Raw genomic sequence first — 25,517 nt, 5'->3', positions numbered from 1 at the left:
TGCCGCACATGACCTATCGTAGCACAAAGGGAAGAATATCAACCACCTCATTTTCCCAACATCCATCCTGCATCTCTTCCCAAAAGAAAGCTTATTCAACCTACAGCCTCGTCACACGACAACAAGAAATCAAAAGAATTACAAAGAGTGAAGTTAAAGTTTTACGCTTTACGAATGTAAGTGAATATTAATGTCAATTATAAAACAGTCCTCCATCACTTATTTTAGCTGTCACTTAAAGAGCCCATGATATTTTATCTTAGATCTACAATGTCAAAAAGGTTACAAACGTAACCCTCTCTCTACCAAAAAAAAAAAAAATTTGCAACTCAATTAAATACAAACTCGATCTACACCAAGCTTCTCATCACAAACGTGTACCTTGTTCTCTTTCTTCAGCTTCTTCTTGTTTGGTTGGTTTTTCAACCTCCAACAAAATCTTACCTTGAGCCCTACCACTGTTCAACTTATCAACCGCTTCATGTAAATCATTGAATGGGTAAACTGAATCTATAAAAATCTTAACTTGTCCATTTTGAACCAAATCCCTAGCTGAATCAATCCAGCCTCCATTGTAATCCAAAAATCCAAAACTGTAATCATACCCAAGGAATCCCCAAGCGGCCCATTTCTTTTTCAATAATGAACTTGTGTATGCAAAGAATGAACTTCCTGGGTTGGTTGTATGATAAGCACCGCCTTTTTTCAAAATAGTGTGAATTTCAGGAAACAATTCCTTACCACCAACAGTATCTAATATGTGATCAAATGGACCCGATTCTTTAACACTTTCCAATACTTGTTGTAAAATGTTTGGGTTCTTTCTATAATCAATTTGTGAAGTTGCTCCCAATTCACTAATCAAATCAGCAGTCTTTCCTGAGTTTGTAGTGATAATTTCTTTAGCTCCTTTCAATCTGCACAATTGAACAGCATATCTACCAACTGATGTACCAGCCCCCAAAATCAAAATCTTTTCATCCTTGATCTTTAAGCCTCTTGATATTTGCATAGCAGTTCCCAAAACTAAGGGGAATGAGGCGGCTTTAGCAAGATCAATATTGGTGGCTTTGGTAGCAATTGGCGACTTTTTAGGGTCTAGCAACAAATATTCAGCGCATGATCCTCTATCAAGCATTGGTGCTTGGATACCTTGCACTAAATCACCGACTTTAACTTTGGTGGCGGTATTGTTACCAACAGAAACAACTTTACCAGAAAAATCTTTACCAAAACCTTGTTTGGAATTTATAAAACGAAGAAAGGCTGGTTTGGCCTTGTATAGCTTGTAATCAACTGGGTTTAACGATGCATAATTGATCTTAATCAAGATCTTACCTTCGGGGGCAATGTACTCGCCGTTGACTGATTTGGATAAATTAACGGTTTCTTGGATTAGCTCAATGGGGTGGTTACCATTCTTGTAAGCCCACGCTTTATATTCAAGTACTGGAGTTCTGAAAGCCATGATTTAGTGTTGATGTATAGTGTGGTTGTAAAGTAATAGATGTTGAAGTAGGAACTGGAAAATGTATTCTATACGTATATATATATAGACATATATATCGCAGTAGATCTAAAAAAGAATGTAATCATCTATTGTTCTTCTCATCCCGGAGATAAATAGCACACAACCTAAATTGTTCCTTAAGAACGGCTAACGGGATGGAAACAAAAAAGAATCATAGCTTGATCGACTAGAAAATTCTTCTTTTTCCGTGAGCGCAATCTTAAACTCTTTCTTCTCTAGTGGCAACTAAAACTAAATAGATGCCTACTTTATGATTGCTCCTTCATGGATCCTCCTACCAATAAGATGAGTAGTAATGTGAATCCACTACTGCAGATCATGAAAGTAGCTGTCATACCACTTTTGCTCTATTGTCGAATGGGTCAATATCGTGCCATTTCTCATAACAATGCCAACGCAATTGAAACCTCTCGTAATTTCACTTGTCGGATAAATTTTCTCCTACCCGACATTTGTTTTTTTGCCTCTTTACCCGTTGCATATAAAGTGCGTCAAAGCCACAGCCAGCATCTACATGGCATGGAAAAGCCAGTGGCCGAGATGACATGAGATATGACATGTCTGAATTGATTACTAATCTATACCCACTAAGAACCTCGTTTTTTACTTTAATTGAATGGATTTTGAGGAGCTTCTTCATGAGGTTTGGCAACTTCTAAAACAATCTTACCTTGAGCTCCACCGCTCTCCAACTTATCAATAGCTTCATGTAATTCATTAAACGGGTATACCGAATCAACAAAAATTTGCAATTTCCCGGCTTGAATCAAGTCCCTAGCTAAATTAATCCATCCTTTATTGCCTCTATTTGAACTGAGCAACCCCAATGTATAATGGTACTTGATTAATCCTAGTGCCGATCCAACCATTCTTAGTCTTGCTTTGGTGGTTCCTATCATTGCCTTTATAGCACCTTCTGGGCTATCACCAACTATACTGTAGTATCTTCCACCCCTTTTGATAATGGAATCTATTTCGGGGAACAATTGATTACCACCCCAACAATCGAGAATATAATCAAATTGTCCCGATTGCTTTACACTTTCCAACACGGGATACAAGAAATTGGGATGTTTACGATAATCAATTTGCGAAGTAGCACCCAACTCTCTGATTAAATCACTAGTCTTGGCGGAGTTTGTAGTAACAATCTCCCTAGCACCACCAATTTTGGCCAATTGAACATTGTATCTACCAACAGAAGTGCCTGCTCCTAATACCAATACTTTGCTCTCCTTAAATTTCATATCATGAGTCATTTGCATAGCAGTTCCCAAAACCAAGGGAAACGAAGCCGCTTCAATCAAATCGATGTTTGTGGGGACAGTGGTGATTGGTGACCAAACTGGATTGACCAACAAGTACTGAGCACATGACCCACCACCATAGATAGGCCAGTTTAAACCTTGAACCAAATCGCCCACTTTGACATCAGTTTGAGCATTTGCACCTATTGATATTACTCGACCAGAAAAATCTTTACCAAAACCCTTGTGAGGGTTATAGAAAGATAAGATCCATGGTGTCTTTTGGTAAACTTTGTAATCGACTGGGTTTAAAGAAGCGTAATTGATCTTGACTAAGATCTTACCTTTGGGAGCAACGTAGTCTCCGTGGGGACCCTCAACTAAACCAATAGTTTCGTTGACAAGTTCAATTGGGCTGCTTCCACTTCTATATGTGTATGCTTTATAAGTGACTTTTGGTGTTCTCAATGACATTGTTGAATGAGAGAGTAATGGTGTTTCCTAGAAAGAATGGATCTTGTAACTAACGAAAGAAAGCAAGAAATTTCGTCACTTTATAAAGCATTAAATCTGAAGCTTTAATGCAAGTTGTGTTAAAATCCGCTTTTTGTGGGTGGTGCGGTGATAAACGGCTAGTAAATGTACCCGGAACGGCTACCATCACAACTCAAAACACCTAACTTCATGTGATACTATCACAAAGGCTTATACGCTGCACACAAGAGAAAATCCTTACCCAAATCAGTGAATACCAATGTGTTTCACGCAGAATTTATTCGTCTTCGCCTTGTATATACGGAGGAGGTAAACTATTTAATGTTATTCGTTCGTCATTTGAGTCCACTTCTGCGTAAGCATCATACGTAAACTGTCCGTCATCATCATCATAATCAGCATCAACATCATCATCATACACTACCCCTTCTGTGCGACCTTTTCCACCGCCACCTTCACGTTTGTTCTTGCTAACAGTGGCCCAAAAATCAGGTGGGAAATCATTTGATCGATCTTCTTCTTCTTCATCAATTTCCGAACGTTCCAACAATATATCAGCATTGAATTTATTGTAAGCTGGAGGTGCTGGCCCTGTACCTTCCAATGGCGCATACCCCCAATTCTTGACGTTTCCTTCAATAAACACAAACCCCCGTTGTCCTAAATTGACATGAATTGAACATATATTGTTGGCTCCAATTATGGGGAAAATCTGACCTCCACGAGGAAGTTTGAAATTCTTAATGTGGCCACCCAACTTTGATTCACTTACTTTTTTACCGTTACGGGTGAAGAAAATCGTGCCTGACCGGGTTCTATAGCCAACTCCAACTACATCTCCTTTCACCAATTTGGGGAATGGTGGCTCTGATGTGAAATGAAATGGTTGATTGTGCCTTCTGTATCCATTTGAGTCATATGATACCGAGTGAGGGTGACGACCAGGTAGTCTAAACCATGGATACGGTTTGATACCAAGACCAATGGAGATCAATGTATCGTTTCCATTGTCTCCTTCTTCATTGGATGTTTCAGTCTCTGGTAATGAATATATCTTGGCTTCAAAATAATACACTTCATTCTTCATTGGTATTGGCAAATTAGTCTCACATGAACATTCGAAATTTTTGAAAAAATTCAATTCAGTCTTGTTTACAATCAACAAATCATTATTAGTCAACATTTGATCTTTAACAAATTCAAATGCATTTATACCCTTTTCTTGAATAGACAAGTTTTGACTTAAAGTTAAATCACCAATATAATAAAGGTTTGTTTCAAGAAATTCTCTCGATTGAAAAAACAACTCTTGTTCATCACTGTTTAGTTCAAGATAAGCTTGATTTTCCTCCTCTCTTCGTAAATCATCCTCAGTGGCTCTATTTGATCGATGAACCAAGTAAAAAATTAAAATGGAGATGGAAATGATGCCCAATACTGACAGTAGTGTGATTATGACTACGAGTAATGCTGTGCTGAGTTTGCCATTGTTGCCGTGTGTATGGTTGTAAGGCGGTATTATCTCTGGTTGGTCAAGTACAATGTACATTATTGTGCGATGGGGTGGGGAGTGGGGGGCGAAGGGGTGTATCGTCTATTTCGTAATGAAAGGAAGCTGAGGTTGCCAGTTTCTTTTATTTCAAGGTGCTAGTGGATATATCTGTTGCTTGCGATAATAATAACTCTCTGTTCCTATTGGATTCGATTAAACAAGTTCGTGGTTATGGGTATCTAAACTGATAACAAATGTAAATTATGTAACTGGATGATTCTCTCTCTCTTTTTCTCTCTCTCTCTCTCTCTCCATTTTTGATGTCATTAATTTAAAATTTCTTTTTTGATTCTTTGGAGCTACCATCTCTTGCATTGTTTTTCAATTTTTACAGCCGATAAAGAATCAAATTACGATAAAACCTCATCTTTACATATATGGAAGATTCCGCTGTGGGACAGCAACCTGTACTTGTCACAAAGATTGTGTATTACACAGGATTTTTCAATTAATACTTTGATAACGGTGCCACTTAATTGGTTGAAAAAATGTTTTGAGAACTAGGAACAAACTTATTTTGAGAAGTGTTTTGAATCAAATATTGTATTCTTTAATGTGATCTTCAGAGACAGAGATTCGTACATCCTAACAAATAAAAGTTCATTCATAGATGGATATGCGCAATGTCTGATGAAGTGATATCAAAGCACGTGTTAGCACCGTAAACCTGCTCGATTCATTTTAAGCTTGGACTTCTCCCATTTCGTAAGTATCCTGTTGCCACTGACAGTGTATGGCCTTGCTTGTCAATGTCACATTGTGGGTTGGAAAACGAGTAAGACGAAGGGCATCTTTTTCTTGTTCTCCTCTTCAAATGTAGGTACATTCCCTGACCCACCCTCTTCTTCCGTACCTACACATATCGCAATCCTTCATCGATTGGTTCACCCATGTAGAACTAACTCCAAGTTGCTGGTCATTCCTTGCACCGTACCTTATTTTCTCTATACAATTGTTACAGAATAGAATGATAAATTGGGACTCGGTAAAGAAAGAAAAAAGAAGGATCAGATGATTTCAGGAGAGGAAAGGTGGAAGCAGCTGGTTGAGATCACTAATCTGATTCGTATAGTCTGATTTTGTAACCTTGTGATATAAGTGAATGGAGAGGTAAGGGCTCTTCAATTAATTGTCCTGATTCGGTTAACACAGCCAGCGCAATTTGCAGACAAAAAAAAATTATTGTGCCACAAAAGTGACGATGATACTTACATTAATCATTCTCATACAAAGTAATGACCCCATGTGCTTTAGTGGACTATGGTTACAATTGCAGGGAAGGTCAAAACCTTGGCTAATATTACACGGAAAAGAAACTAGGATCTCTATGAATTTATCATCTAAGCCCCCATGTTTTACTACGATTGTGTGTCGTTTATTGTACGAAAGGAGCAAAAATCAAATTTGTGAATTTTTTGGTATTGGCGTTTGTTTATCATTTATGAAAGGGAGAGAGACGAGGCAAAGTAAAAGATGAGTTTAATCTGATTGTGTTACATGATCTATTAAAAACACACAAAAAGTCGATGCCATAGAAAACACAACGACTGATTATTCTTTACCGCCCCCCCCCCCTTTCTGGCCAGTTTATTTCTTGGGTGCTTTCTCTCTTGTGTATGCAAGTTGGTTTCTATTTTTAAACTGTATGTAAACAATTTTTTCATTTAATTTAACTCTATGCAGTTAAAATCTTTTAATACTATCGGTCCATAATTCGTGTAATATTATACAAGAAATAAGATGCTACTGATGTCATGTGCTCAATTTCTGTCATTCTATATAAATAGAGTGTCAAAGGATCATCTACTGAATTGTTTTCAGGTTGTGCTTTCTTTTCAACACTATTCAAAAAACACACTCGCTATTACAATATGCTAATATCACGCGCATTTTCACTCGCTTCAATACTCATTACCACTGTTTCAGCTGCCACGAGCACTGCCTCATGCAATCCCATCAAATCACTGTCATGTTCACCAAACCCAGCATTGGGGGGATCCATGCAAGAAAATTTCCAAAATGGTTTAGGATCGTACTTTACCAACTCTGGTAATCAAGGTGATGTTAAAACTGGCGATGAAGGTTTGTCGCTTACAGTCAACAAAAGATTTGATAACCCATCAATACACTCCGACTTCTATTTAATGTTTGGTTATGTCGAAGTTGAATTGAAAGCTGGTGAAGGTAAAGGAATTGTTTCCTCCTTTTTTTTGCAAAGTGACGACTTGGATGAAATTGATATTGAATTATTTGGTGGTGATGAATATGAATGGCAATCAAACTATTTCGTTCAAGGAAATACATCTACTTATGATCGTGGTGGATATCACTCCATCAACCCAAGCCCATTAACAAACTATCACAAGTACGCCATTAACTGGACCAAAGATTCTTTGGATTGGATAGTTGATGGATCTGTAATCAGATCATTACATATCACCAATTCTCAAGGTTATCCACAATCGCCAATGAGAATTTATGCTGGAATTTGGGCTGGTGGTGATCCTTCGAATGAAGAAGGAACAATCTTGTGGGCTGGTGGTGAAACTGATTATAGCCAAGCACCATTCACTATGCACATTAAATCCATTACTGCTATTGATTATTCAACTGGTAGTGAATATTCATATTCTGATCAAAGTGGATATTGGCAATCAATAGATGCTAAAGACGGTGAAGTTAATGGTAGATATAGTGATGCCCAAAGCGATGTTAACAAAGCTGTCAATGGTGACAGTATAGAAAACAGTGGATCAAGTGATTCACCAAGTACCACTCAAAGCTCAAGTGAATCATCAAGCACCACTGAAAGCTCAAGTGAATCATCAAGCACCACTGAAAGCTCAAGTGAATCATCAAGCACCACTGAAAGCTCAAGTGAATCATCAAGCACCACTGAAAGCTCAAGTGAATCATCAAGCACCACTGAAAGCTCAAGTGAATCATCAAGCACCACTGAAAGCTCAAGTGAATCATCAAGTACCACTGAAAACTCAAGCTCATTCAGTGAATCTACTCAAGAATCCCAGTCGTCATCTGAACCAAATAGCTCAGCCTCATCAGCAGAAACAACCGAAACATCGGAGTCCACCCAAACAACCAGAGGCGGTGCCAACAAGGTAGAAACTGATGCTTCTTCTTTTTCTTCATCTGTTGCCACTACATCCGCTGAAACTGACTCAAGCGAACAAGAAACAACAACCTCGTCATCATCGTCATCAGATGAGACGCACTCGGTCTCTTCCTCGTCTGAAAACTCAGCTTGTAGGTTTACTTCACCTAGGTCAATGCAATTTGTCACGGTTTTGGTTTCGTTTGTTTCATTTGGATTTGTGCTTGTATAAATACGTTTATATATAATTAGCTTAATTTGAGGTTCAGGCTTATTTGAAACTACTATGTCGTGGACTCTTTCCTCGATTGAGACACGGTGTTGTGAACATTTTCATTCAGTAGACTTTTGGATTATATTTATTTTCCTAATTTTCCTACAAATTTGATCAAATTTGTTGAGACTTGTTCTTTTTTTTTTTCGCAACCAAATTCGATGAAAAAGGTTGAAGAGGAGCTTATTTACTAATTTTCAATTAGTAATGCACTACCGCGAAGGCAAAACAGTCCTCACTGTTCTATTGTAAAACCAAGGAAAGTGATGCCCTCGAGAAAAGAATATAAGGGCTCGAAAGGGTTCCAGTAATGGAGAATACGTGGCATTTGTTTATTGGACCTATTAAAAGTGGAGTATCTCTTCAAAGTGCTTTAAAATTTCACTACAGTAGAGCAAAAATACGGTTGGGTATAGCTTGTAGATATGCGAAACACACAGCAGCTGTTTTAGCTCGTTTGAAACAGATTGTTCAATAAACGTTTCAAGGTCATGTAATAAAAATAAAAGCTATATATTAAACATAGTTAATTTTTTTAAACAGAAATTAGTGCGATGGCGTAGTGGTTTCGTTTCTGACTGGGTGGCCAAGCTGGTTAAGGCGTGCGACTGTTAATCGCAAGATCGAGAGTTCAATCCTCTCCCTGGTCGTTATTTTTTCCTCACTTTTTTCTTTCTCTCTTTTGCGAATGAATTATTAACTATGTGACAGCCTACGTTATCTTTCAGTGCTTTTACAAAGTCGATTTTTAATTTACTCTACTTATGCCATCATCTTTCACAAAATGATCTCATCTACTTATTCAAAGTGACGTAATTGGCTGGGAAAAGACCAACTTCACCAGTCTTTGAATGCTTTCCAGACCACCAGTCTTCATCCACAAAGTCAATCTCGATAATGAGATCACCTTCCTCAAAACCTATCTCATTATCCTCATCCTTTTCGTAATCGTATTCTGCTGTAGCAGTCACAGATCCTGCATGTTGTGAGTTTGGATCTGCGCCAGTAGCAGGCTGTTCTTCCTCTTCCGCCTCTTCTTCATCTTCGACCTCTGGGCTAGGTTGTCTTGGGGGTGGTGGAGGCAAATTTCTTGCTGGCAAAGTAGCTGGTTTCTCATCATCATCTTCTTCATCCTCGTCATCATCATCGAAACCTTTAGATGCTGGAGGTAAGTTTCTTCCAGGCAAGACAGGTGGTTTGGGCTCATTTTGGTGGGAGCCACGAGATGGCAAAGAAGGGGTGAATCCAGCAGGCTGCTTATCGTCGTTTCCCTCCTCCTCTTCATCGTCATCATCTTCATATTGAGCATTACGAGATGGTAAACTTGGTGCGGGAATGTTTCTAGCTGGTAACTTGGCGGGTTTTTCATCCTCGTCGTCTTCTTCATCATCGTCTTCCTCAATGTGAGCAGCTGAAAAGTTTTGTCTTGCTGGCGGAGGAGGCAAGTTCCTTGCAGGTGAGGATGCAGGTTTTTCATCTTCCTCATCCCCCTCATCAGCATCATCAATGTTAGCCTTCTTTTCAAATTTGCTGGCCAATTCCGAGGCATGACTCTGAAAAGACTCCTTTTGATGATCTTCATCTCCTGCCTCAGGTTCATCTTCAGCCGCCACAGTCTTGTATTTACCTCTCTTTTCGGCCCATATTTGTGCTGGTGTTTTACCATTCTCGGCTCCAAAATTTCTTGCAAAGCCCCCAACAACTTTATCGCTTCTATCATTCTTGGTTGCCCCAAAAGTTGGCTTTGCTCCGAATGAAGGTGCTCCAGATGGGGTGGCATTTGCTTTATATCTATCAGCGACTGAATGTCCAACTTTTGGTTTTGGAAGTGAAGTCAATCTACCATCACCTTGTTCGTAAGCTTTCATACGTTCACTCAATGGTTTTGGAGATCCTTCCTCATCCTGTTTGTCCTGAGAGGCATTAAATTTGGACTTCGGAGTTGAGCTAACAGTGTCAGATTTTTGTTTTCTCAATTCTTCAATATTGACCTTAGTTGGCTTGTATGTTGAAGGCACATCCTCCAATGGTTTTTCATCAAAGTCACGTTCTTCGACATCTTGGGCATCTCCCCACCCATCGTCATCGGATTTAGGCTTAAACTTGTGACCGGAAGATACAGCAGAAATTGGTTTCCCAGTGGATTTTGGAACGAATGAGGGTTTGCTGGATGATGAAACTGGCTTTGAGACAATGGGCTTGGAGACGTTGTTTGCTGGTTTTTTGGCGGTTCCGTCTGACACAGTTGAATATCTTGCACCAGCAGCAGCACAGACTCGGTTCAAAAAGTCATCAGCATCCAAATCGTCTTGGTCTCTGGCGGTGATTTGAATGTGATAACCATTGAATATTTTTGAAATCTCTGCAAAATTGTTTGCAAACGACATTCTCAATTTCGTAGGTGCATTATCAGGACACCATCCTACCAAAATATTCTTAAACACATCAGAGCCGGGAACAGTAACTCTGACTAAACCGAATTGAACCTGGCCATCGGTAAAGTTTTCAATGAATTCGTCTAATGACCCATTACCAGTCTCTGCAACGTCCAATGTTGCATTTTTGTCAACGGAATAAACAACATAAGAGACATTGGGGTCTCCTTTGACAACTTTGAGGTATGGATCTTGAATCCTTTTCGAGTTTGTTGAAGTGTCTATCTTTTCCATCTTATCTGTGCAGTCGTAGGAAGCTAGATTGTGTGGTGAGCGATATTAAATGCAGAAAATCGGGCGAAGTTTGCTGAAATTTCAAACGTCAAACTTGTTCGGTCACTGATTTCAGCAATGTCGCTACCACGTGCTATCACAAAGTCCGTGCATTTTACCACTAAAGGTGTAGGAGAATTGGATGGATGGTTTACTACATTTTGAACCTTGTTAGGAACAGATAATTCTTTAGCTTACTACTCGTATGAGGTTTATTTAAGAAACAGACCCAATTGCCTACCCAAGAAGCTGACAATCAGAACAGGAATACTAGTGACCATATTGTTGACAACTATAACAACGGCAACATGTGTTCGCAACCCCATAACCTAATCTCACGAGCTCGATTTAACCAATGCGTACACTAAACACCACATCATGATGTACCCTGGAATGTTTCCTGCTATTCCCAGAATGAGTACCTCTTGAAATGGGTTCTGGAAAAACTTGTGAATGTTTCCTTGTCCGCATAGTATATAGAAAGCTGCATTCGTCAACGTTAGACCACCGAGGAAGAACAAAAACCCATTCAAAGACTCAAGTGTGGTGATTCCAGCTACAACACCTAATACTAATGATGCCACATCTTGTATGTACTGTAGTTTCTGTTTATTTGTATTGATATTCAATTGGCTGTAAAACTTTTTCGATTCCGTCATTGGTGTAAGTAGTTATTTGAGGTCGAACTATGGTGGGTGTTGTTTGGGTAGTTGGTGATACTGTTGTGTGGGAATTGTTGATAGTGTTTGCCTATGTTCAATTTTTTCTCTTTCATCATTTCCTTTTCTTTTTCTTGATTGACAGATCCAGTGTTTTGATAGTGGCGAAATTACATAAACAACCGATTACCCAGAAGCTGACCCACTCATGGATGATCAATTGAGACAGTTTTTATTCCTGCTTCCATGGCAATACAACTTTCACTACAGTAACAACGTCAGCAAGGAAATCAGAAAACTTTTATTCTTATCAGCTACAAGTAATGGGAAATACCTTGATCGAATATTTACAAAGCTATCAAACCCGATAGGACAGCTTGAAAAAGATCTAGATTGGAAATTATCCGAATATGTGAAATTACTCGTTGCAGCAAAACACGGACCCGAGGTGCAAGAACATTTCGCTTCCCATCCTAATCGACCATGCTCGAGAGTCTTCAGACGTGGAGAACCGATTATACGATGCCTAACCTGTGCTTACGACCAATCCTGTGCTCTATGCTCATACTGTTACCAACCATCGGAGCACGAGGGGCATGCCATAGTTACTCAGATCTGCGTCCGTGAAAATGGCGGAGTATGTGATTGCGGAGACCCAGAGGCTTGGAAAGCGTCGAGTAAGTGTGTTTATGCAACAAGTGATCTTGAAGATTTTAAAGATTCACTACCGATGGATTTTCAAAAAGCTCTAGAGATCACATTTGGGGTCGTTTTAGACTTTCTCATCGATGTGTCGATCAACTGTGATATGCACTTTACTCCTCCACTGGAAGTGAATTCAATCACCGTGCAACAAAATTTTGAGTCTAGTACACTAGATCCTCACAAATATGGGATGTGCTCTGATCACTTTTCCGATAAGAGTAATGATAAATTTCACCTTCAGTTGTACAACGACCAGGTGAGACATTTCAGAGATGCCGTACAACGGGTTCGTTTATCAAGTCAGAAATCTCAAGAGTTTGCCAATATGGTAACGGAGCGGGTGCACAGTTTCGGGAAAGCAGAGGTGATAGCATCGAAGGATATTAGCGCTCTCTTGGAGAGTCAGAAAGTATTGAGTGCTACTGGACTAGCATCGTCTATTCGAAGCGAGAGAGAAATTTTCCGAGAAGCAATGTGCCATGAGATGATTGTCTGGCTCAGCGAAGTCGCCGAGTGTGAATTTTTCAGACTTAGCCTTACAGCTGAGAACATACTCGCGCGTGCATTTTGTGAAAAGTGGCGGCCAGGGTTGCTAAGTAAACCAAAACAAAAGCAAGGTGGAAATCACAGAGCTGGCGTTTTGGGGGAAGGTTTTCAAATTCCGAAATTATGCAGTGAAAAGCATTGCACTCTTTGGCTCAAAGATGACACCGAATATATAACAAAGGTCTGCAACTCTTGTGGAAGGGATGTCACAGCTTCTACGGACGCTGTTGGATCACGATTTCAATACATGATGTTTTTGAACCTACGACTATGGAAAGCAGCACGTGAGTTGTTGCATGTAATGTATTCGACGTCTTTGGTCACCAATCTCAAGTATAGACGCATCATGTCGAGCCAATACATGGAAATATACACGGGTGCTACTGATCAATTTCTATCACTAGATAGAGAGCCCGATTATAACATCATGTTCAGTCTTTCAATGCAACTTTTTGCAAGTCCGCGCAATTCTGAAGCGATTATCAAAGAAGGTGGTTTCATCTCAATACTTTCTGCACTATTTGTGTTTTTGACATCGGAACAGATACTGGAAGAGACACTCGAAAACAGACAGAGCTATGAGATTTCCATCAGAAGTTTACGCAACAGACGATGGGGCCAGCTTTTTCTTGATATTGGATTCATTGTTGGGAGAGGCAAAGACTTTTATGATGTTTCCAATGAAGATATTGCATGTGCAGTTTGTGATCTAATGGTTCTTTTCCAAGGCAGGCCAGTGATCAAGAGAGAAAAGAATAATCACGTTGAGTATGAAAACCCCGATTACACGACATTTTTCAACTCGGTGCTGGTTATTTACAAGTTTGGAGAGTTAAGTGCCCTGACACTTAACAGCTCGTCTAATAACGAGAACACCAGATGCGAGAGAGCATTGAGTGCAATCGAATATACCATTGCGTATTTGATTACGTTGGAGTTTCACAAACTAGGAGGTATAACTTATGAAAATACTGATATAAAGGCTCTTACTCAAAGGAAAACCATTATGGAGCCAATAACTAGGAAGTTTTTGCCAGCTTCAAACATGGACGACGATAATGTTAGCTTTCTTCATCCCTTGCACTCATACATCTGCTCATTAGTTGAACGTGGCCAGTTTCAAAATTGGGATGGTCTACTTGAAAGGTTTGCAAAAGTTGGATCGAAAATGGGTTTACCAGAGTCCTTCTCGATTGAATCCTTGATTTTTGACTACCCTATAAAAACCCTAGTGCTTGTATCGCAAATAAAATGTGGCTACTGGGTTCGAAATGGGTTCACAGTGAAGTCACAGCTACACATGTACAAGAACACTGGGTTACGTGAGTACGGGTATATGAAGGACTTATTCATGATCCAAATATTTAGCAATATGTGCTCTCCTGATCTAGTCGCATACATGATTTTTGACCGGTGGTCGCTTCAAGGGGCTTTTTTGGCGAATGATTCACCCTATGATGCACAAACATTGCCCTTTATTCTAGAGGAGTGTGCTACTTTTTTTATACACTTGATGACAGAAAATTCAGCATTGAAGGGACTTTCAGAATCCGAGTTAAATAAACTTAGAATCAAGAGGGAGATAGTTCACCACTTGTGCTTCAAACCATTGAGTTACAAAACATTATGCTCATGTATATCCGAAAAGCTGGTACTTGATAAACGTTTTGAGATAATCTTGAATGAAATGACAAACTATACCAAACCAATGGGAAGCAACGATTCTGGAGTTTTTGAGCTCAAGGAAGAGTATCTAGATGAAGTAGATCCATACTACTTCAACTACACAACAAATATGAGAGATGACGCCTTGAAATTTGTTAAAGAAAGGATACACAAGAAGTCGGGTAAACCGATGGATAGCGTCGTCATAGAACCCCATTGCAACGTTGATGATGTTTTGGATATTTATACATGTTGCGGAAATGTGTCTAGATCTGTTCATTTTACCACTTTTTCGCTCAAGGTCTTAGATTTCGTTTTAAAAAAAGAGTTTGACAAGGTTGAGAGTTTAACGGAAACAGTTTTACACTTGATACACATTTGGTCATTGGAGAGTGCAATTGATACGAGTCAGCGCGTGCCGTCTTCTACTCAATTTGTTTCAGTTCCTGCTGGTACTCCTGAGTCCATTTGCGTACTATTAAGTCGATTCCTTTTGGATGAAAAGTACAGATCAGTCCATGCAAAGATACGAGCGATATTAAATCAGCTATACCGAAAATATTCAAATCTTGAGAGTACTGTCAACAATCAATTGGAGGTATGTGAATCCGGCGCAATTGCAACCAATGCACAACATGATATTATAGAAGAAGACGTGATGGCAAAAAAGAAAAAGCTCGCCAAGTTGAGACAGCAGAAATTGCTAAACAAATTCAAGAAACAACAATCCAAGTTTTTAGAGCAGAATCAGGATAGTGCAAGGGAGTGCAGTGACACTGAAATGGACGAAGAACAATCAAATACTTCTTTGTGCTTACAAGACGACCACTGTATCTTGTGTCGAAATACGAACGGCGACCTAGGACCGTTTGGTATCATTGCCCACATTGGAAAGTCATCCACATTTAGAAATGTTCCATTCGAGAGCGAATTTTGGTTTTTGAAAGCGTTTTCAGATTCAGCTAATTTGAACGGCAATATCGTCACACACAACGAAACGCACTCTGACACTTGGAAAAGATTTATGTTGAACGTGAAGAATAGCAATCCCTTTGGACCAGGTTTTGACATTAGTGACTGTGTGGAAAGTAAGTTAACAGCTCTGAGCTGTGGCCATGGAATGCATTTCAAATGTTATCTAGACCATCTTGACAGTAACAGAGCAAGGCAGAGTCAGGTTACTAGAAACACACCAGAGAACCCTCAACTGAAGGAAATTCTTTGTCCATTGTGTAAAGCAGTCAACAACGTATTTATTCCTATATTTGGCACGAATGAAAAGAAAAGTATGGACGATATATCAACCATAAACGGCACGCAGCACAAGCATCACAATCCAATCGATGAAGAGCAGATTGCACAATTAATTGAGTCACAATTCTTGAACTTTACGGTGCCATGTCTGCCAGAGGGTCGCACCTGGTTAACTTGGTTGAAAAGGAATTATGACGATGCCAATATGTCATGGAGAGGCATTTTAAACTCAATCAACCCAATCACTTTCCCCAAGTCTTTTGATACGGCGTTGCCAATGATTTTATGCAATACCATAAAGTCGTCAGAAATTGCCTTACGTGGTGTTGAATCAAAAGGCAGGCCAGTGTTTAAGCAGATACCAAGCAAATCACTCGCTGTAATGAAAGCCCTACATGAGTTGCGCTCGTTGATGCAATTAGAGGAAGTAGAGTCTGAATTCAAACTCACTGAAAATGCTTTGGCAAAAACATTGGCAAGTATTTTATCCTTATCGCCAAGTGGAATCAACGAAACCATCGTGGAAGCAGACTTTATGGACTTATTGGTTGAAGTATACCCATTACCGATATTGAACCTCAATTTTAATATTGTCTTGAGGGTGACATTTGTTGGTCATGTTATACAATGTTTGAATGTGTTGGTAGAAGAGTTAAAGGTCGTTATTCTTACCAATACATGGCAATTTAGTATTCATGACGTTCCTAGGCTCATGGAAGTAAGTTCACTGGCATTGGAGGGGGTGGTAAAATGTTTTGATATTTTGGGGGGAGAAGCCATTACCGCTCGAGGTGGTGCCATTGCGCAAGTATTATACACTATGTTGGTGAAGTCCGTGACACCATTTTTGCGCAGGGCTGCCATATACGCCTCCTTGCAGTGTTCAGAAACAGAAAATTCAGAACCTAATCGCAAATTAACCTTAGAAGCAGATGATTTATGCACTTTCATGCGTATACCTACAATCTCACAAATACTCCAAATTTTGACTGATCCAAGCTCATGGGAAGGAAAGTTGTTGCAAAACTTTGCTTCTACCCACCAACTGGAGGTTAAAAGAGCGATATCTCACCATAAATTGGAGTATCCTGGAATCTTTAGATTGATTGATTTGCCTGAGAGACTTGATAATTTTTTCACTCAATACTATTACCTGGAGAAGTTTGGTAAGCCGTATCAACTGATAGAGGATCCTGCAATTTGTTTGTTCTGTGGTACCGTTGTTGATTTACAGAAACAAGCAGCGGGAACTGGTGAGGGCCAGTGTACAACACATTATTCAAGAGAATGCTCCAGTGAGGACGGCATGTTTCTACTTCCGAAGGACAGGGTTATGCTATTACTAAACAAATTTAAAGGCTCGTTCCACAGCGCCCCCTATTTGGACGATCAAGGGGAATTGGCTGATGAAAACAAAAAGAGCAAAACTTTGCATTTGATGGAACCGCGGTATGATGATTTTATTAGAAATATTTGGTTGGAACACAATGTTGCGAACTATATTGCCAGAAATTTAGAGAGCGTTTTGGACCCAGGTGGGTGGGAAACTTTATAGTATTATATACAATTTATGTAAACATAAACTCGTCGTCCTCATCATCATCATCCGGACCAGCTTCCCAAAATGCTCCATCGTCGTCATCGATGTCCATAGCACCTGCGCCAACACCAGGAAGAATACCAAAGTTTGGCATCATCATATTCGGAGCGCTTCCAAACAACGGTCTTGAAACGTAGCTATATAGGCCCTGATTAAGCCAAAGCCTGTTCAATTCCTTTAACTTGTTTTCATTCATTAAAGCTTTACCTTTGGTTCTTGTTCCCTTTGGTTCACCATGCTTTGTGACATAAGGACCGGGAATTTCTAGCACAAGTGAATTCTCGCCAACAAGGATGCAGATTCGTAAAAGGTTTCTCTCCGGGTCAAAAAGGATTCCAAATTTGGAACAACTTTGCATATGAATGTGTTGTTGGCCCTTGCTTATCCATTGACCACAAAACATACAGATACATTTGCGCAAAACATTCATCTCTGACAACTTTAACAATCCATCCTGATAATCCTTCGGCAAGGTACATAAATGAACTTGTTCCGGTGAGTCAAGTGCAAGCAATCGATCAGTATAATTACCCAGCGGCATATTGCGAAACATTTCGTATTCTCTATGCTCAAGCGTTTGAGGATCCCGTATGCGAGTAAAAAATTCAGCGAGTGAAGGAATCTGCAACACCCTGGTCAACGGGGCTATGTCAAACACATTTGGCTGAGTCTTAATATCCTCTGCCATTTTTGTATATATCTCACCATCGAAAGCATATGTACCGTCACACTCGCTTAGTAAAATGTATTGCAATATAACCACTTGCCTCAAGTATACACCCAAGACTTGTTGTACCAAATCAAACATATGACGCATGTAGCTTTCCAAGCTGGAAGGCAAACCTGAAGCCAACCACAATTGGGTAAATTCTTCAAATCCAGATGCTTCATAACCACGGTTTTCCTTTGGTGTCACAAAAGCTTCAGCCTCCTCCCAATCCATACTAAGACGAGCCATCAATTTGCTGATAATTTTTGACACCTCTTTTCTTGCTAGTGTGGCTAAAGATTGCTCTGAAGTGAAAAATTGAGCTAATGTTTCAACAAAGCCCCCGGCTAGCCAATCTGCATCACCATACTCTAGATTATTACGCAAATATCCCCGTTCATTCTCCCATGTCTTCCTCTCCAATGGATCACAAAGATCAGCAATCACGACTTGAGCTTGAGCCAACGCCTTGAACAAATTCTTGCTGCTTTGAGGGATCTGTCTTAAAAAATCAGAATAGCCAGATATACCATTCAACCTAGTTCCAATTTCACTCATTTGAATGGTATTACTCATACCCACAAGCCAATGATCAAAATTATTCACATACCTGCTTTTCAGCTCAAGGAAATGACTATAGCGAATTCCATGGTTATCGGGAACAAAAACATCGCGCAAAATGTCCATCTTACTGCGACCCAGTTCGGGAACAGTGTTGTCAAAGATTATTTTTCGCAAGGCTTGGACGTCAGATGGTTCATGGGCAACAAAGGGCATAAATGCATCATGATAAGTGCGACACAAGGGACATGGATAATACTTTGTATGACCTACCCCTCGCTTAAAACATTCGTAATGAAGACCATGACCACAGGATGAAAATACGGGCTTTTGAAAGTGCGACCATTTTGAGTAAATATTATAACCTTTCCCAAACCGAAACTTATTAGAATAGGCATACAAGTCTTCAGACCAAACTTTCGATGAATCGTATTCAAACAAATTATCAATGGCCCAGAATAAAGGTGCTTCCGTAGCAATGAGAAAAGTCCCAAATGCCTGACCTGCTTTCTCCTTTTCTCCACAAATGACGCAAACTTTGGCATCAGCTACCCCTTCTTGTTCCATTTGTTGGTCATGCTCTTGATTCAATTTTTCATTGTTTTTCAAAAACTTTTCTTGCCTTTTTGAAAACTTTTTCATGATCTTCTTTTTCCTCTCCTCGGAGATCCTCTTGTCCTTTTCTGCTTTCGTTTCGAACAATTGCGTTTTACGCTTTTTAAAAGATTGAACGTAGTCCTCTCCAAAACAGCTAACCAAGTTTTCAAGAATCCTTTGGTCTTTCACGAGAAGTTGTTCGACAAGATAATCGGCTTTGTGTATCACGGGCTTGGACATGTTAGATTCGACAATAGTCAACAATAAATCGCAAATGGGGATATCAACAAGCAGCTCGGCCAAGTAGTCCTTTCCATGAATACGTTCATCATCCAGTATAATTGCATGTATCAAGTGCAACAATTGCGGAAGGTAGGACTCGTTACCAGAGTCTATGGCCACCCTTAAAAGTTTGTGTATGACCTTGACAAAAAATTTGGTTTTTAAAAATGCACCTATTTCATTATCCACGAAAGAATAACCAGAAAGTGAAATAGATGGAGCCAAAATAACTTCGTCTTCCTTGACATTCTGGGTTTTGGATAACTTCTTTATCAACACATCGTACAAAACTTGAAACTTTGACGGATCTAAAAATAGTCCCATTGGATCTAATTGTTTGTACTCAGAATCCTTGAGCCTGTATAATCCTGTACCAAGCAAAGACGAGGGTGGTTGGTAATCCGCAATTTCGTACAAGATCTCGTCAAAAACTGGCAAATCGCAGATGTCTGAGTCCACTTTTGTTTTCAATTTGGTATAATTTCTGGCTTTCTCACACAAGTAATAGGCCAAAAATTTCCTTGTCTCTTTGAGCTCAGCCTCTTTAAAGGACAAACGGCTAAACATGGATCTGTCGGTGAGCAATTTGTAAACAAATCCAACAAATCTTTCCACTATTGAAAAGAATCGCTCCTCATATATTGTGTCAGTATACTCAACACGGTTTGAAAACCAGTCACTCAATTCCCATCTCGCCAAAAAATGCGATACCATCTCTTCGGGATTACCCATCAACAACGCAATTTGCTGTAAATGTACATCTCGTGCAAATGTAAAGTCCGACATAATTGGTCCGAAATACATACTTGCTTGACGTGACGCTGATATGCCGTTTCTGATCCAAAATCCAATTTTGATTTGAGACCCTAAAACAATACTTCTCAAAGATGCATCTGACAACACAATGATGGCTCTTGATTGATCCTCCAACATCGGGTACAACACACTGTACCCATTAAATTGAATTAGATACGACAAGAAACTTGTTAATGGGTGAACAAATGCATGCGAATGCATACTAACCTTTATGTTATCGAGTCCATATTCAACCCGGTACATCTCTTCACCGGCAAGGAAATTTGCAAGCTTTTCAATCGCCCAATCCAAATTTGGATGACCTACTTGACTAGCTGCTATATCTCTCAACGACGAGAGAATAGGCATGGAAATTGCTGGGTGTAGCCTGAATGTAATCAGTTCTTGTTGTACATGCTCCCCACGCTTTCTGGTCATTGGCAAATAATCATGAAAAAGTTTCAAAAACAGTACAAGAAACACGAAGTTTTTAGGACGCAAATACGTTTGCAAAGCTTCTTGTCCCAAGCTTGGCGAAGAGAAATGGCCCCAATCATGTATACCCCTGAGAAGAGCTCTTTTCAACCTCCTGTCAGCTTGAGAGTCAGTATCCGAGTCGACAAATATACAATGGCCAATATCTTCGTCCCAAACTGAGCAGCTTTCTTCAATAATTCTCGTGAGCCCGCTGATGATATAGTTTGCATAAGACATTTCTAAAAGTTTCTTCACAGTAACAGGACAAGTATAAAGCTGAGATGATATTTCAGTAATGAGATTCAAGTGGTCTTCTCTGTCCAGGTATGCACATATTGCTAGTAGCATGGGGTATATTTCCGTGAATTGCTTTGCAAAGTTCCCCTTGAGGTCAAGATTGGCTACAAGTAGCGGCAACAAAATAGACACCAACTTTTTCCGAACAAGTTTGGGGAATCTTATTTGAAAGATTAGAAGAATCTGAAATCTCGAGAATGGAAGCTCCAATTCAGGTTCTGCAAGAAGAAACATTAACCGTTCACGTAGGTCCAAATTGCTGATGGGCGTCCTGACTTGATTTGAATTGAATCTGGTTACAAATTTATCCTCAACAGGAATACCGTTCTTGAAACATTCATCCATGGTACCATGCGTGAGCCCACGCAAAAATTCTTCGGGAAATACTTTTGCGAATTTGTAATCGTTACCCAAGAGAAGATGTGCCAACACGTCCTGACTTTTGAGTTTGAATTGTTCATCATAAGAGTCCAAAATGTCATCTAGCCATAAAATAATCGCCCTCACGATAAGTTCTCTGAAAAGATCTCTTGTTGATGTTATTGTTGCAACTAAACCACCTCTTTCGACAAGTTCCTTGGATTTCATCAACGCCTCGTAAGTAGAAGCACCTTTCAAAACACAATAGCCTTCTTTGTCAATTTTTGTTGCAATTTGGGTTGCTTTGTTGTCGTTGCATGAAAGACCTAATCGTATGGCATGTATTGCTTGTCCCAAATCATGAAACTCATCATTCCACAAAATTAAATTCCAATAATTGGAATTCACATCACCCGCCCCACCATATTTCCCGCTAGGTAAAGAAAAATAATTTGATAATGATCTCGGATTGAAATTGAGTAACCCTTTATTCATATGCTCGTGAATGATGGGCAACGTACAAACATTCGAGTTGGTAACGTCTAATACATAATCGAGACACAATTTAATTGTTTGATATAAATAATCATAACTGGGAGTATTTGCCGGAGCTTCCCTTGAAAAGGTGTTAGCTGCCTTTTTTGCAGAACATTTGCAATGCAACGTACTGACAAATGCTTCTGGGTCTCCACAATCACAAACACCACCCGAAGTCCCAGAAGATGTGTAAACCAGGACTGAATGACCCAAGTGGTCTTGCTCATTAAAGCAATATGAACACAATACGCACGTGTCATCAAAACCACACTCTTCACATCTATAAACCAGATCGCCAGCCTTGAATAGCCGAGCACAAGGCTTGTCTATTGCGTGAGAATACTCTTTAGATTCCGGTTTTTGAAGAGATGGGAGCTTGTCTAAGGCTTCCAAAGTAAAATCGGAACCCTCAAGTTTGTCGCGATCTGTTTCTTCAATGCGGGAAAGATCGGGGAACAAGCACAGTAGATATTGGCCATTGTTTGTCGAGATAAAGTATAGCGCCTTGTACACGTATTCTTTAACTCGCGAACTGTTTTGAAAACCCAAGGCTGATGGCAACTCCACTAAAAATCGTTTAAGTTTATCCTCATCCATTGTGTTTAAGTAAATTGTGATATAAAATCTGTGAGGGAAAAACGTAGTAGGTTAAGTTCTGTGGTAATTGGTTACAACCGCCTGATTTTGTAGTGAAGGTGTATGATTGTTTGTGGTGGTGGGAAAGCAAAAGAATAATCGGATAGGTTAAGAAGAAGAATCAAAGGAACGAAAAATGATCTGCAGACACAAACAAACAAACAGAGAGAGAGAGAGAGAGAGACAAAAATTAGTAACCATAAACAGTCACGTGAAGAGTCACGTGAAAGAAGTCACGTGAAAGGAAACAAAGGCAGAGAGAGAGAGACAAAGAAAAAATTTCAAATCAATTTTTTTTTTTTTTTCAACTTTCAAATTACGTGTAAGAGTCATATCATTATTACTTGATTCCCAAACCAAAGAAATTAACATGTCCAGCATTACAGACCCAGAGGCTCAATATGAATTGATCTCCAGAGATTTACAAGAAGTCTTGAATGCCCAAATTATTAAAAACATTTTGGAGAATGAAAAAAGAGCAGTAAAGATTTACTGGGGTACAGCTCCCACTGGTAAACCACATTGTGGCTACTTTGTTCCTATGGTGAAACTAGCCCACTTCTTGAAAGCTGGATGTGAAGTTAAAGTCTTGTTGGCGGATTTGCATGCATTCTTGGATAACATGAAGGCGCCATTGGAGGTTGTTCAATATCGTGCCAAATATTACGAATGTGTTATTAAAGCCATTTTGAGATCAATCAATGTCCCAATTGAGAAATTGATCTTCGTTGTTGGATCATCATACCAAAAAGATGGCTCTTATATTATGGACCTTTTCAAATTATCCAACGTCGTGTCGCAAAATGATGCTAAAAGAGCTGGAGCTGATGTTGTAAAACAAGTTGCCAATCCATTGTTATCGGGGTTGATCTACCCTTTGATGCAAGCTATTGATGAAGAACATTTGGATGTGGATGCACAGTTTGGTGGTGTTGATCAAAGAAAGATTTTTGTTTTGGCGGAAGAAAACTTGCCAAGCATAGGTTACAAAAAGAGAGCACATTTGATGAACCCCATGGTGCCTGGTTTGGGACAAGGTGGTAAGATGAGTGCGTCAGATCCAAACTCCAAAATAGATATTTTGGAGGAACCAAAAGTGGTCAAGAAAAAGGTAAACAGTGCTTATTGTGCACCAGGAGAAACTAAAGATAACGGACTCATAGCATTTGTTGAATATGTCATACAACCCATCCATGAATTGAAAACTGGTGTGACTGGATCCTTTGATCTCACCATCGATAGACCTGAAAAATATGGAGGACCCATGCACTATGACTCAGTTGATCAGTTAAAGAAGGATTACGCAGAAGGGAAATTGTCGCCTCCAGATTTGAAGATTGGTGTCGCCGATAGAATTAATGAGTTGCTTGCACCAATTAGAGAAGAATTTGAAAAGAGTGAAGAATTCCAATTGGCCCAAAAGAATGGGTACCCAGTTGAACAACCAAAACAAGAAAAGAAGGTTAAGAAACCAAAGAATAAAGGCACAAAATACCCTGGAGGAGGAAGTCAACCAACTGAAAATGCCGATGCCAAGTCAGAAGCTAATGCTGCAGCAACCGCTGGGAGGGTTGAAGAAGTTGTAAAGAAGTTAGATGAAGCTAATATAGAGTAAAAAGTATAGAAGCAAACGTTGGTTGTCGTTGAGCTCTGTTATGATTAATTTAGATACGAACCTATAGCTGGAGCTTCTTGTCTGTATATTGTAAAATAACGTTACTCAAATATAACTAGAAATATATATATGATACGTGTTTGAAATTAAAATCCAAATATGCTTAGTTTAATGAAATATAATAAAGACCGAGGTGGGATATTCAGCAGTTTATATACTGTTGAAATGAGCAGCCCTGCTGAATTATTGGTTAAATGTTTGTTTTATGAGTTGAACTGAGGGAACACATACGAAATACTGAAAGTCGTGTAATAACATGGAGCTGATTTGGTAGCGAGATAACATTTTTTGTTTGTAACCAATCAATTGATGTAAGAAAATTATTACTCTCGCTGTCTCTCAAGAAGAGAAAAAAAAAATTGGAACAACCGTCAAAGTTGGTTCAAGATTCGAAGCTTTCACGTTACTGAACAAGGAGTATTCACAAACAATCACAAATGTCAATTTTTGTATGTAATTAAAATCGAACAGAATGGCCTAACAGAAATTGTTGTGTAGTGAACACTCAGGAAATTTCCCGGGGGGGGGGGGGGGGGGCTGCGAAGATAGCTGGCCATCATCTTTTGACAAGAAAGTGTGTACTAACATTACCAATCTAGACTGGACTCGGTCGTATATTTGAAAGAAACTCGATATATGTTGGTACAATCTTATTCGGAGCTTTCGCTTTCGAGGGATTTTTCGACAGTGCTATAAACAGATGGTGGGATGCTCATAATTATGCTAAATTATGGTCCACTGTGAAACCTAAATTTATTGAAATGGACGAGGAAGAGGAAGATGATGACGAATAGAGGTAATTGTTAATGGGTGGATTGTTGCTGCATAGATCATCTGAGGGGTGGTATATGTTATATACTGAACAGGCCATATGTAGCAAGGAATAAACGACATATCAATCAATTATTAATTATATCTTTAACCATCCATACTTTTAATAACACATTAAGAACAAGAGTTCATTGCATATTATATTACTATATCGTATTTGTATACTATTCTTAGCACTTGATTTCGATGGCTTTACTTTTCTCACCTTTTTGCGTGGCCGATAGTTTGATATCACCGATTAACATGCGCACCTTACTGTACTCGATTGCACCAAGAATCAAATGGTAGCAAAAAACAAGGACTGCTCATCAAGTCTCAAGTTCAGAGACATGTTGATCGCACATGAAGTTGCTAGTGTATTATCTACAACACTCAGTAGCAAGGTTTGACACTGAATATGACTCTAGAAAAT

General features: G+C 39.4%; 10 protein-coding genes and 1 non-coding gene across 11 annotated transcripts; 5 read left to right on the top strand and 6 right to left on the bottom strand. All coding sequences in view use genetic code 12, as the record gives it.

The window, feature by feature from the left end:
- Positions 1–367: 367 nt before the first annotated feature.
- CPAR2_400890 (uncharacterized protein) lies at positions 368–1,468 on the bottom strand (the record flags this gene model as incomplete). Its single annotated transcript, XM_036810964.1, has 1 exon — positions 368–1,468. One exon carries the CDS (start codon positions 1,466–1,468, stop codon positions 368–370), a length of 1,101 nt encoding a protein of 366 aa, XP_036667449.1.
- Positions 1,469–2,139: 671 nt separating this feature from the next.
- Positions 2,140–3,252, bottom strand: CPAR2_400880 (uncharacterized protein; the record flags this gene model as incomplete). The annotated part of the gene is made up of 1 exon (XM_036810963.1): positions 2,140–3,252. One exon carries the CDS (start codon positions 3,250–3,252, stop codon positions 2,140–2,142), a length of 1,113 nt encoding a protein of 370 aa, XP_036667448.1.
- Positions 3,253–3,550: 298 nt separating this feature from the next.
- Positions 3,551–4,822, bottom strand: CPAR2_400870 (uncharacterized protein; the record flags this gene model as incomplete). Its single annotated transcript, XM_036810962.1, has 1 exon — positions 3,551–4,822. The coding sequence occupies one exon, from the start codon at positions 4,820–4,822 to the stop codon at positions 3,551–3,553; it is 1,272 nt and encodes a 423-aa protein (XP_036667447.1).
- A 1,874-nt stretch (positions 4,823–6,696) lies between these two features.
- Positions 6,697–8,169, top strand: CRH11 (transglycosylase; the record flags this gene model as incomplete). The annotated part of the gene is made up of 1 exon (XM_036810961.1): positions 6,697–8,169. One exon carries the CDS (start codon positions 6,697–6,699, stop codon positions 8,167–8,169), a length of 1,473 nt encoding a protein of 490 aa, XP_036667446.1.
- Positions 8,170–8,787: 618 nt separating this feature from the next.
- Positions 8,788–8,861, top strand: CPAR2_t_cp_Asn(GUU)_83. The gene has a single exon. It is a non-coding gene; the product is annotated as a tRNA-Asn (tRNA).
- A 144-nt stretch (positions 8,862–9,005) lies between these two features.
- On the bottom strand, positions 9,006–10,880 carry ABP1 (Abp1p; the record flags this gene model as incomplete). The annotated part of the gene is made up of 1 exon (XM_036810960.1): positions 9,006–10,880. One exon carries the CDS (start codon positions 10,878–10,880, stop codon positions 9,006–9,008), a length of 1,875 nt encoding a protein of 624 aa, XP_036667445.1.
- A 374-nt stretch (positions 10,881–11,254) lies between these two features.
- CPAR2_400840 (uncharacterized protein) lies at positions 11,255–11,578 on the bottom strand (the record flags this gene model as incomplete). The annotated part of the gene is made up of 1 exon (XM_036810959.1): positions 11,255–11,578. One exon carries the CDS (start codon positions 11,576–11,578, stop codon positions 11,255–11,257), a length of 324 nt encoding a protein of 107 aa, XP_036667444.1.
- Positions 11,579–11,786: 208 nt separating this feature from the next.
- On the top strand, positions 11,787–17,303 carry CPAR2_400830 (putative ubiquitin-protein ligase; the record flags this gene model as incomplete). Its single annotated transcript, XM_036810958.1, has 1 exon — positions 11,787–17,303. One exon carries the CDS (start codon positions 11,787–11,789, stop codon positions 17,301–17,303), a length of 5,517 nt encoding a protein of 1,838 aa, XP_036667443.1.
- A 13-nt stretch (positions 17,304–17,316) lies between these two features.
- UBR1 (E3 ubiquitin-protein ligase) lies at positions 17,317–22,560 on the bottom strand (the record flags this gene model as incomplete). Its single annotated transcript, XM_036810957.1, has 1 exon — positions 17,317–22,560. The coding sequence occupies one exon, from the start codon at positions 22,558–22,560 to the stop codon at positions 17,317–17,319; it is 5,244 nt and encodes a 1,747-aa protein (XP_036667442.1).
- Positions 22,561–22,969: 409 nt separating this feature from the next.
- On the top strand, positions 22,970–24,214 carry TYS1 (tyrosine--tRNA ligase; the record flags this gene model as incomplete). The annotated part of the gene is made up of 1 exon (XM_036810955.1): positions 22,970–24,214. The coding sequence occupies one exon, from the start codon at positions 22,970–22,972 to the stop codon at positions 24,212–24,214; it is 1,245 nt and encodes a 414-aa protein (XP_036667441.1).
- Positions 24,215–24,711: 497 nt separating this feature from the next.
- Positions 24,712–25,068, top strand: QCR9 (ubiquinol--cytochrome-c reductase subunit 9; the record flags this gene model as incomplete). The annotated part of the gene is made up of 2 exons (XM_036810954.1): positions 24,712–24,723; positions 24,874–25,068. 2 exons carry the CDS (start codon positions 24,712–24,714, stop codon positions 25,066–25,068), a joined length of 207 nt encoding a protein of 68 aa, XP_036667440.1.
- Between the last annotated feature and the right edge of the window lie 449 nt (positions 25,069–25,517).

This window comes from Candida parapsilosis, contig 006372 (assembly GCF_000182765.1).
Source record: "Candida parapsilosis strain CDC317 annotated contig 006372".
NCBI lineage: Eukaryota > Fungi > Ascomycota > Pichiomycetes > Serinales > Debaryomycetaceae > Lodderomyces > Lodderomyces parapsilosis.
Note: the sequence above shows the minus strand (reverse complement) of the source record. Positions and strands in the feature narration are given on the sequence as shown.